Below are 12,755 nucleotides of genomic sequence, written 5' to 3'. Positions count from 1 at the left end.
ACGTTTTGCAGCTTGTTACTTTGGAGTATAAAGACATGCATACCCAATTTGGATTTGGGGGAATGTGTACTCTCTGAAAATATAGTTTTTTGGGGTGAACTTACGTTTTTATACCTTTGCCGCCTCCCAAAACAATGTAAATGTGTTGATTCTGTAGTACCTGAAATGGCGGACCATATGGGGTGTATTCATTTTGGAGCCCCTATATGCCACGTGCTTGGTTACACCTATACATATTGGGCATCAAACTGTTCAGGGGACCCAAGCCTTTCATATTTGGGGAGATTTATATTGATACATAATAGTATGTTGGAAATACGATGTTGCAGGTTGGAAGTTTTGAGATGATTTTAGAAAATGGCACCAAAATTGCCAAATTTAGGAAGGGTGTGCGGCTTAGTGCTTTGGAGTAGAAAGACATGCATACCCAATTTGGATTCGGAGGAATGGGTACTTTCCGAAAATATGGTTTTCTAGGGTGAACGTACGTTTTCCTAATTTTGCCCCCCCCCCCAAACTATGTAAATGCTTATTTTGCAGTAACTGGAATTACAGAACTGATGGCTCAAATGAGGTGTCTACATTTTAGGGTCCCTATATACCACATGCTTAGGTAAACCTATACATATTGGGCATCAAACTGTTCAGTGGACCCCAGGCTTTCATATTTGGGGTGTTTTACATTGATACCTAATGTTGTGTGGGAGATATGATGCTGTAGAGTGGAAGCTTTGAGGTCATTTTTCAAAAAATTCACCAATTTCTATAAAACATTATAACTTAAGGAAACAATTGCCACTTGGTAGTTTGGATTACAAAGATATATTTACCCATTTTTGATTCACCAGAATCTGTTCTTTCTAATAATGGGTAGTTTTCTAGGGTAAACCTACTGTTAGCGGAATGTTTGGCCTTGAAATCAGAAGTCTGCTGTTTGGGGAGCGGTGCTTTGGAAATTTGGTAGTGTACTGCTTGTAGATTTTGAGCTATACAAGTGAGAAATCTCCATAAAACTATAAATATTTGGTATTGCTGCGTTCAGGAGACATAGACCTTTCCAAATATGCTGTGTTCTAGTACATAAAATAAATTGTTTCTGATATATGTGATTGTTCTATGTGAAACATGATTTTTTTCATTTTATTAGACACTTAGAAGCCGATATTTTTTTTACAGAAGTATAATTACACCAAAATTCTTGCATATTGTGAAAGTTCAGGTTGTCCTGAAAAAAACAATATATTGTTTTCCTGGTTAAACTAAAAGACCACCCCAGGAAAGGCCCTTAACCCTTTCCCTGCCAGCCGTTTTGTCCTAGATGCGAACATCTACTGCCAAGCAGTTTTTAGATATTTTGCACTCTTTCACTTTAAGGGCCTTTCCTGGGGTGGTCTTTTAGTTTACCCAGGAAAACAATATATTGTTTTTTTCAGGACAACCTGAACTTTCACAATATGCAAGAATTTTGGTGTAATTCTACTTCTGTAAAAAAATATAGGCTTCTAAGTGTCTAATAAAATGAAAAAAATCATGTTTCACAAAGAACAATCACATATATCAGAAACATCATTTATTTTATGTACGAGAACACAGCCAATTTAGAAAGGTCTATGTCTCCTGAACGCGGCAATACCAAATATATATAGTTTTATGGAGATTTCTCACTTTTATAGCTCAAAATCTACAAGCAGTACACAACCAAATTTCCAAAGCAACGCTCAGCAAACGGCATACTTTTGATTTCAAGGCCAAACATTCCGCTAACAGTAGGTTTATCCTAGAAAACTACCCATTACTAGAAAGAACAGATTCTGGTGAACCAAAAATGGGTAAAAATATCTTTGTACTCTAAACTACCAAGTTGCAATTGTTTCCTAAAGTTATAATGTTTTATAGAAATTGGTGAATTTTTTGAAAAATGACCTCAAAGCTTCCACTCTACAGCAACATATCTCCCACACATCATTAGGTATCAATGTAAAACACCCCAAATATGAAATCCTGGGGTCCACTGAACAGTTTGATGCCCAATATGTATAGGTGTACCCAAGCACGTGGCATAGGGGGCCCCAAAAGGAAGACCTCCCGTTTGTTCTGTCATTTCAGATACTGCAAAATCAACACATTTACATAGTTTTGGGGGGCGGCAAAGGTAGAAAAAAGTACGTTCACCCCAGAAAACCATATATTTTCGGAAAGTACACATTCCCCTGAATCCAAATTGGGTATGCATGTCTTTCTACACCAAAGTACCAAGCGGCAAACCATTCCTAAATTTGGTGATTTCGGCGACATTTCCAAAAATCACCTCAAAATTTCTACCCTGCAGCATCGTATTACCCACATATTTTTAGGTATCAAGAGAAATCACCCCAAATATGAAAGCCTAGGGTCCTCTGAACAGTTTGATGCCCAATATGTATAGGTGTACCCAAGCAAGTGGCTTATAGGGGCCTGAAAAGGAAGACCCCCATATGGTCTGTCATTTCAGATACTTCAAAATCAACACATTTACATCGTTTTGAGGGGGGCAAATGTAGAAAAAAGTAAGTTCACCCCAGAAAACCATATATTTTTGGAAAGTACACATTGCAACGAATCTAAATTGGGTATGCATGTCTTTGTACTCCAAAGTACCAAGCTGCAAACCATTCCTAAATTTGGTGATTTTGGTGACATTTCCAAAAATCACTTCAAAATTTCTAACCTGCAGCATTGTATTTCCCACATACTTTTAGGTATCAAGATAAATCACCCCAAATATGAAAGCCTAGGGTCCACTGAACCGTTTCATGCCCAATATGTATATATGTACTCAAGCACGTGGCATACAGGGGCCCCAAAAAGAAGACCCCCATATGGTCTGTCATTTCAGGTACTGCAAAATCAACACATTTACATCTTTTTTGGGGGGGGGGGCAAAAGTAGAAAAAAGTATGTTCACCCCAGTAAACCATATATTTTCGGAAAGTACACATTGCCACGAATCTAAATTGGGTATGCATGTCTTTGTACTACATAGTACCAAGCCGCAAACCATTCCTAAATTTGGTGGTTTTGGTGACATTTCCAAAAGTCACCTCAAAATTTCTAACCTGCAGCATCGTATTACCCACATACTTTTAGGTATCAAGAGAAATCACCCCAAATATGAAAGCCTAGGGTCCTCTGAACAGTTTGATGCCCAATATGTATAGGTGTAACCAAGCACGTGGCATATACGGGCCCCAAAAAGAAGACCCCCATTTTTTCTGTCATTTCATATACTGCAAAATCAACACATTTATATAGTTTTGGGGGGCAGCAAAGGTAGAAAAAAGTACATTCACCCCAGAAAACCATATATTTTCGGAAAGTACATATTCCCCTGAATCTAAATTGGGTATGCATGTCTTTCTACTCCAAAGTACCAAGCCGCAAACCATTCCTAAATTTGGTGATTTTGGTGACATTTCCAAAAATCACTTCAAAATTTCTACCCTGCAGCATCGTATTACCCACATACTTTTAGGTATCAAGACAAATCACCCAAAATATGAAAGCCTGGGGTCCTCTGAACAGTTTTATGCCAAATATGTTTAGGTGTACCCAAGCCCGTGGCATATATCGCCCCTAAAATGAAGACCCCCCCCCCTTGTATGGTCTGTCATTTCAGGTACTGCAAAATCAACACATTTACATCGTTTTGGGGGGGGGCAAAAGTAGAAAAAAGTACGTTCACCCCAGAAAACCATATATTTTCAGAAAGTACACAGTCTCGCAAATCCAAATTGGGTATGCATGTCTTTGTACTCCAAAGTACCAAGTCGCAAGCCTTTCCTAAATTTGGCGATAAAAGCAACAGTTTTTATATTTTTGAAATTGCCTAAAAATATTGCAATTGGCCGCATTTATCTCACCCAATTTCTTGCATACAATTGTAATACACCATAAATATTGATGCCAAGGGTCTACTGAACAGTTTGATGCCCAATATGCATTGATATACCAAGGCAGCTGGCATGTGCGGACCCCAAATGAAAATAGTGCATATGATTTTTCTCCGCTGCCGATTCGCCTTCTGTGAACATAGACCCTTGACTTCATATTATGTGCCTCAAGACCCTCCTAACAGCAAAGACCCCCCAAAACCATATGTTTTTGGAAAGTACACATTCTGACGAATCCAACAGATAACGACGTCTTTCTACACCAAACTACCAAACTGCAAAGCTTTTCTAAACGTAGAGGTTTTTACAACATTTCTGAAAATCGCCTAAAATTGTTGGTTTGCCGCATATATCGCACGCAATGTTTTACGTATAAAGAAAAAACACCCTAAATATGGACGTCAGAGGTCTACTGAATAGTTTGATGCCCAATATGCAAAGATTTACCAAAGTATGTGGCGTGTACAGACCCCAAATGAAAAACATGCATATGAATTTTCACAGTAGCCAACTAAGCTGCGGAAAAGAGAGCCCCAACTGTACGTTATGTGCCGTAAGACCCACAAAATGTAAAAAGACCCCCAGAAAACTATATATTTTTGGAAAGCATATGTTCTGGCGAATCAAACTAAGTAAAATAAATCTTTCTATACCAAAGCACCAAACAGCAAAACAATACTAAAGATTCATAAGGAACAATAATGCAGGGATAAAATTGCAATAAAACCACAAAAATAGCGTAAATCAATGAAATAACAAAATAATTGATCCGACAGCGTAATTAGTGGCCGAAATCGATTATCCAATAGTCACGCTGTCAAAATAACATGTTTTTAGGTAAAACAAACGGTACAATGAATAAGTAAAAAAAAAAAAAAAAAAAAAACACCTGTTTGTGAGTTTGTGTATACATATTTGTGCACTAATAAAAGTTGTCTGAGTGTGCAAATACATGTAATTAAGTGTAAATAAGTGTACAAAAATGACCAAGTGTGCTGAAATAAAAAAATTAAAAAAATAAATAAAAATTTTTACTAAAATGTTTATGTAAGTGTATAAATGTACTGTAGGTATGTGTAAGTGCAGGTAAGTGTGTAAAAAAAAAAGGGCACTTACCGTTTTTGTAGCAGAAGGATCGCTGAAACCGATGGAGGCAGCCAGAACAGCGTGTCTGCAGAGTTACTGCGCAGCAGGAAGTGTGTGGGCGGCTGTTCAGGAAGGAAGAGGTGAGTAACGCGCAGCAGCGCTATTTGCAGCGCATTTGCGTCTTTGAAGTCGGATCTGCGACAATCGTGTCGCAGATCCGACTCGACAGCCGGAGGAATTAAACGATTTATGTACAGGCTCCACAGCCCTGTATACACTGGAATCTACTTTTCAACCAAAGAACTAGTCATCTGTATTTGACCGTTGTATGGTTACCATCTGTCCGGTTTTCAGATGGGCTGCCAGAGTCAAGACAGTCTGCCCAATTTTCCACATAAGGGAAAACATGCAGGACCCCCCCCCCTTGATTGTCATAGCCCTGCCCCTGGGACATCTCTTGCCCGGCCCACAACATTAGCAGCCTGTCCCACTGCGTCACGGTCAATACGCCTGTAACATCACTGTCCCACCACCTGCCCGGATCGTGGGCCACAAAGGTGGCAACCCTACATTCAAGTGCACTTCAGCATTTCGTATTTTCATATAATTTTCCTATCTGCACAGATTTTTCTTAGACAAATGTTGAACTCTGGATTATTTGACACTGATTTTGTTTGTGAAAAAAGAAAGTAGAGAGAGAGATGCATGTAATCCAGAAAGCTCAGAATTTTGTGAAGACCATTCCCCATAGACTCCATTTTATTTATATATAATTTTTCTCCAGTCACAGTAGTGCTAGCACATTTCCAACATGGTAATGCCTTTTCCTTAAGAACAATGGATGGAAAAGAGTAAGAACATGAGAGCTGGGGGTTGTTCCTGTTGTCACTCTTATCTATTATATCTTTGTTAGGATCAAGTACAAGGTACTGTTTTATTATTAGGGAATAGAGAAATCATTAAAAAAATAAAAAAAAATTGCATTATTTGATTAAAATTTATTTTGTCTGATGCCCTTTCTGTAATTCTGAGCTTTCTGGATAAGTGATCCCGTACTGGATTGTGACTTTTGTTTCCCCACATTGTAATTTCTATATACAAATCTGTCTTCACGGCAGCATACAACAGCCACCACCCTTCAAATTGTGTTGTTAGTCAAGCTAATGGGGATCAGAAGCATGAATGATTTCAAATACACGCATGCACGATTCCACAGATTGAGAGAAAACTATGATAGTGTGCCCCTGAGTTGCATGAACCATTTCCCCACCCCCCTTAGGTTGGCCCTCCCTCGTTGTGTTCCATGTTGACTTATCGTTTCCTGGAGATGTTTAGTGGATTTTAGCAACCACTCAGTGGATTGACTGATAAAGTGGAGGAGCAGTAAGAGGTCTTGAACAGATACATAAGTAGTACAATGTAACACTTGCATTAGGTTTCGTAGTACATAAAGTATTACTTTTTTTTATTATTTTTTTTAAATAAATATGGTTGATTGTTATCAATATGACTTGTTTCCTTGCATAAATGTGTCTAACTCTTTATATACAAGTGTGTGGGTATGTAACATTTATATTCTGAAAACTTTCTCCACATTTATAGGCTACTTCAAATAAGACGTCTGCAGAAAAGAAGAAAACCAAAGTAAGTTGTAATTAGTGTGTGTAAATATTCAGTGTGTATGTATATGTCCAAAAGAAAAATGTTCCAGACGGCACTCCGGATAAGTATAAAGAGGTATCTTTATTGTGTCATGGTGGGTAACATCATCGCCTTACGCGTTTTGGGAAAGCATTCCCTTAGTCATAGACATACAGATTCACATTCATCATTTCCTTAAATAGTTGGTCAGAGTGACCTCTAGTGGGCCAAGCATCAAACAATTGCCCGACATGTTATAGATGTTTAAAAAAAAAAAAAAATGAACAAAAGTAATTTTTTGTATATATGTATATCCAAATCTTCAAAATGTATATATCCTAGTTGCTAAAACCACCTTTTATTAATATATTTAAAAGAAACAAAAAGGAAAACTTTTGGTTTAGAAAATTGTTACCCAGTTTTGAAAATGATCAATACTTTAGGGTTTACCTGGAGGCCGCTGGGAAATTGACAATATGTCTAGCCCCATGTCCGATTTTAAAATTGAATATAACAAAATCTGTTTGCTCTTTTGAAAAATGGATTTCTGTGCAGAATTCTGCTGGAGCAGCACTATTAACTTATGCGTTTTGAAAAAAACATGTTTTCCCGTGACCGTATCCCTTAAGATATCAAAGAATCCTGGAATATTAGTTTGGCTGTCTCAATGCTGGTCTCTTTACATAACCTGTGGTGAATTACAACTCCCGCCTGCTTGGCTAACCAGCTTGAAAAGTATTTAAACTATTCATTCTTTCCCCTAGAACAGCAGACGCCCTTCCACTTATGGCTATGAGACCCTTCTACAAATCTATTTCTACTGCTTCTACTAGTTGCTTCTACAAATGACAGAAAATACCCTGCCATAGATAATACTAAGAATAGTCTCTGCTAAAATACACATGGACACAATTATTAGTATTGTCTATTTTGTAGCCATAACATGTAGTTGGATACATGTAGCTCTGTGTGTCATTGCCCTTAGATGCAGTCCATCAAAGATTGTATCTTTCATATAAATGTTTTAAGAACAAAAGGAACATCCTTGTTGACGGGTGTGTCTTTGTCTGTCTGATTTGTATTTTTCTAATGTAGGCAAGCTTGTTTTTTCTCACAGCTTCTGTACATAGACCCCTATGAATATTTCATTCTGGATTCAAAGCAGTCTGCAAGGATAAGTGGGACTAGCATCCTGTTAAGTTATAACTCCAAACTAGAGAATTTAAATGAACAGTGACACCAAAAAATAGCATTTCAAAGTGATAATATAATGTACTGTTGCCCTGCATTGGTCAAAGTTGTGTTACATAGTTAAATCGGGTTGAAAAAAGATATAGTTCAACCCCTCCAAATGAAAACCCAGCATCCATACACACACCCCTCCATACGTTCACATAAATTATATATACCCATATCTATACTAACTAGAGTTTAGTATCACAATAGCCTTTGATATTATGTCTGTCCAAAAAATCATCCAAGCCACTCTTAAAGGCATTAACTAAATCAGCCATCACAACATCACCCGGCAGTGCATTGCACAACCTCACTGTCCTGAATGAAGAACCACCTACCGTATATACTAGAGTATAAGCTGAGGTACCTAATTTACTTACGAAAACTGGGAAAACTTATTGACTCGAGTATAAGCCTAGACACTACTACAGCCCTGTCTCCCAGCAGCGCACATTCCGCCAAAGCGACCCCCCCCCCCAGCGATCAACCAGACTTCTTTGCAACGTTGATGGTGACAGAGAATTGCCAAACGGATTACTGTGTGCATTACTGTGTGATATTGCCATCACTGTTAATCTTTCGTATAACCAACAGAGGGTGCTGTGTGATAATTGCCATCACTGTTAATCCTTCATATAACCAACAGAGGGCGCTGTTATATTGCAGTCACTGTTTTTCTTTCATATAACCAACAGAGGGCTGTGTGAAATTGCAGTCACTGTTAATCTTTTATATAACCAACAGAGGGCGCACTGTTATTCTTTCATATAACCAACAGAGGGCGCACTGTTATTCTTTCATATAACCAAAAGAGGGTGCTGTGTGATATTGCAGTCACGGTTATTCTTTCATATAACCAACAGAGGGCGCACTGTTATTCTTTCATATAATCACAGCTGTGTGATATTGCAGTCTCTCCCCAAGCGAACTGTTGGTATAGGAATGATTAAACTGACTGCAATCTCAGCTACTGCCCACTGACTCGAGTATAAGCCGAGGTAGACTTTTTCAGCACATTTTGGATGCTGAAAAACTCGGCTTATACTCGAGTATATACGGTACGCTGCTTCAAATGAAGCTTTAGAAACACTACAATGTGCTGCTGTGTAGCCAAGGGGCAGTCATTCAAGGAACAGGTTACATTCTGTTAGAATATCATTGTATTCTATGACAAAGCTTATCTGTTATCTTTTAAGTAACCTGTGCATTTCTCCTTGAATGGCTGCCTTCGTTACACAGCAGCCTATTTATATAAACTATAGTAGGCTTTCTAAAGTAACCATGTAACTTTTAACAGTGCAGGGCAACAGTATATTATAATTAATTGAAAATTTATTTTTTTCAGTTACTGTTCTTTTAAGAACAAAAAGTTAAATGTTAAATGCCCATCACTGCTTTAGAGGTTGTATCTTTGTTTTAAGAACAAAAGGAATGTCCTTGGTGGGCTGTGAAAGCTAAATTCTGAATAGTTATAGCTAGGGCCAGACACAAATCTGCAGCTCCCATTTTCTTCAGCGCAAAATGTCGAGTTTTGCATCCAAATTCCACTGAACCCAGGTGCAGGGGGAGCGGATGCTCTGCCTGCATGGTAATTGTCTGGCCCTATCCTAAATGCAGTTAAACCCTGTCACAGAAAGGGTTCTTTAGCCACTTTTTATATTGTGAGTATTGAGTGTATTAGTGATGTGTGGGACGGCCCGATACCCGCGGGTTCGGGCTGAACTCGCACCTCAGGTTTGGGCTCTTCTTCCTGCTCTCCCTGCCCGCCACCTTGCACTGCCGGCTTCCTTTTTTTTTTTTGTAAGATGCGCGCCTTAATTGACCTGCCCCTTTTGGTGATGTCATCGGTGGACGGAGCTGGTCTATGAACGGAACCCGGGAGTCTTGGGCGGGTTGGGTGCGTTTTGGGTAAAACCCGACCTGCACATCACTAGAGTGTATGAATGCTCAAAAATGTGTAAGAAGGCATTTTTGCTTGATTGTAATTTGAGCAGAGGCAATTCCATATTGTCTATGGCAGGTTTTTTTTTCTCTCTTTCTTTTTGTTGACACAGCAAATTTCAGGCAATAAGTAACACACCACTTGTCGAAGAATAGTACAATGTTAAAGGGGAACTATAGTGAAAATGAAAATTAAATATAAGCTTCCTCATACTGAAGTAAGAAACTTTTGAAATACAATCCATTAAAAAATCTGCATTGTTTCTGAAATAATCAAGTTTATCTTTACTATTCCTCTCTCAGCATCTGTTTCTCTTCATTCGGTCTTCATGCAGCAGTTGGCTGTCCGATGAATGATCCAATATATCTTATAGGGGGGGGGACTTCCTTTTCTAGCAGATGTATTAGAGCTCTCTCAAATAATTGATTCCAGTACAAACAAAATCTAACAACTGCCTTTTGCACAAATTCTGTATGTACAAAGACAGGATTTCTGGTGGTTTTAATAGTGAGCTTTAATGCATCATCTAGGCAAAATAAGCCCCCTATAAGATATATATTATGATATATATGATCCAATGCCCCTTTTTGTGATGTATATATTGGATCATTTATCGAACATCCAACTCCTCAATGAAGACCGAATGAGCCAAAACAGATGCTTAGAGGAATAGTGAAGATAAACTTAAATTTCAGAAACAATGCAGAATTTTTAATTGATTGTATTTAGAAAGTTTCTTATTTCAGTATGCTGAAGTTATTATTAATTTTAATTTTCACAATAGTTCCCCTTAAACGTCCTATTCTTAGCAACTTGCTCATCAAGGCTGCAATTTAATGGTTGTTGCTTTCTATCTGTTTTCCAGTATCTCGTTAAAGCTGCTACCTGGTTGCTAGTTCAAATTTTTAGTACAAGGATGCAGACCATTACCCAATGGTTAAGAAACAGTCTGGAACCTTCACCTGTGTTCATTGTTCAAAAGAAAACCATCCACTGAATTCTAATGGAAGGGGGCAAAGATTTTATTCTTAAAAGACAGAAATCTCCATAAAACTGCTATTGGCTTTATTTTTGTCTATATATGTTTGATATGCCTCTTACGAAATAATTAAAACAGTTCTGATATTATGTGGTTGTATTACATTACTCTAAGGATAAGGCGGAGAAGAGGCAAGCTGAAAAGGAGGAGCGAGAATGTGCTAGAAGAGAGGCAAGGGCTGCTAAAGATCTTGCAAAGAAAAAAAGGGAAGGAGAGAGAGAGCAGCGGGAAAAAGACAAGAAGGAAAAAAAGGAGAGAGAAGATAGAGAGAAGGCAGAAAAAAATAGACTAAAGGAGGAGAAGAAAAAAGAGAAGCTTGAAGCCCTGGAGTAAGTATTAACAATAAAGAATCTTCTGGCATTGGGAGTTACTATCAACGTTATTACAGACCTCCACACGGATGACTGTGCACAAATAAGGGCTCTTACACATGAGCGTTTTTACCTGCGCTCCCCTGCGTTCCGTTTTTCGGCGTTCAGCCGCAGGGGAGCGCAGGAATAGACGCATTTAATTATTTCAAATGGGGCTGTACTCACACAGGCGCATGTAGGCGCCGAACGCAGGTTGAGACGCAACATGCTGCATTTTTCCTGCGTTCGGCGCCTACATGCGCCTGTGTGAGTACAGCCCCATTTGAAATAATTAAATGCGTCTATTCCTGCGCTCCCCTGCGGCTGAACGCCGAAAAACGGAACGCAGGGGAGCGCAGGTAAAAACGCTCATGTGTAAGAGCCCTAACTAGGTTCCTCTGCATCAGGATCCCAGACCTCTTTGAGTGTGTCTGATTATGCCCAGCTGATCAACCTGTGGCACCTCACAGCTATAATTCACTTTTTTTTTTTTTTTAATCTGATCCAAATCTTTCAGTATGCTTAATGCTGAATTTAAACCAAGCCCTAATTTGGATATTTAAAATAGGAGAAAAATAAGTTGGCATAAGTTAACAGAAAATGTTTTTGATTTTGAACAGGCACTCTGGATTCAGCAGAATCCTAAATTCGTTGCAATTAAAACTAGTAAAAGTGCCAAATGCACCCACCCCAACTGCAGAAATTCAATTGCACTAATGCTAATGAATCAAAGTGTGTTCTAACATGTAGCACAGCCTTATGGTTTAGAAACAAGGTTATATAGGGCTCATATCTTTTTGCACCTATTGTGTACTCAGGGCTAAGCAAGAAGAAAAACGAAAAAAGGAAGAGGAGAAGAGACAAAAAGAGGAGGAAAAGCGACTAAAAGAAGAAGAGAAGGTAGTTTGGATGGAAGATGTGCTTTTAACTCATTCTTTTGGGTTATGAGTTATTTGGAAATAACAAGTGTCAAATCCAAAATTGTTTTGCACTATGGGAAGTGTCAAACAGAATTTTTTTGCAATATGGCCTTAAAGGGCCAAAGTATTAGTGTAGTTAAAGGGCACCTGTTGGCCAAAAACATCCCTAACCAAACTAACAGTATTTTTTTATTTTAATGCCCCCTGCCATTGCTAGAACACTTTAACCGGGAGGGAGCTCCCAGTGCAAGCGGCAGTGTTGTACTTAGCGCATGCACATAATGCTATTCTGGCAACACACACCTGTGCATACTGAGCAGGTCACTGCATTCGCTCATTATGCGTGTGTGCTCTAACAGGGCTACTCGTACCGGGAGCTCCCAGTTTCCCCCAACCGGAGCCCGCACCTTTGTTGGTTTGGGAAAATGTATTTTACGAACAGGTACCCTTTAAGTGTAAAATTCACAGTACTATATCCCACACCTTTGATTCTGACCACCAGTGCTCACAGTGTCATCTGCTGGTGCTGTTTGAAGCAGTATAGTGGTATTTGTTGTTAATGTATGCCTGTTGATGATGTTCTTGTTTAAGACTACTTGTATACCTACAGTT

At 38.8% G+C, this 12,755-nt stretch overlaps 1 protein-coding gene across 1 annotated transcript in view; it reads left to right on the top strand.

Annotated features, from left to right (window-relative positions):
- The window catches only part of chaf1a.S (chromatin assembly factor 1 subunit A S homeolog), a 46,454-nt gene that overhangs the window by 14,762 nt on the left and 18,937 nt on the right, over window positions 1-12,755 (top strand). The window contains 3 exon segments of the mRNA NM_001095620.1: window positions 6,618-6,659; window positions 10,988-11,202; window positions 12,042-12,123. Of these exon segments, the coding sequence (NP_001089089.1) occupies window positions 6,618-6,659; window positions 10,988-11,202; window positions 12,042-12,123 (339 nt within the window).

The sequence above is a fragment of the Xenopus laevis genome, chromosome 1S (assembly GCF_017654675.1).
Source record: "Xenopus laevis strain J_2021 chromosome 1S, Xenopus_laevis_v10.1, whole genome shotgun sequence".
Classification (NCBI taxonomy): domain Eukaryota; kingdom Metazoa; phylum Chordata; class Amphibia; order Anura; family Pipidae; genus Xenopus; species Xenopus laevis.
This window is presented reverse-complemented; position numbering and strand designations above follow the sequence as displayed.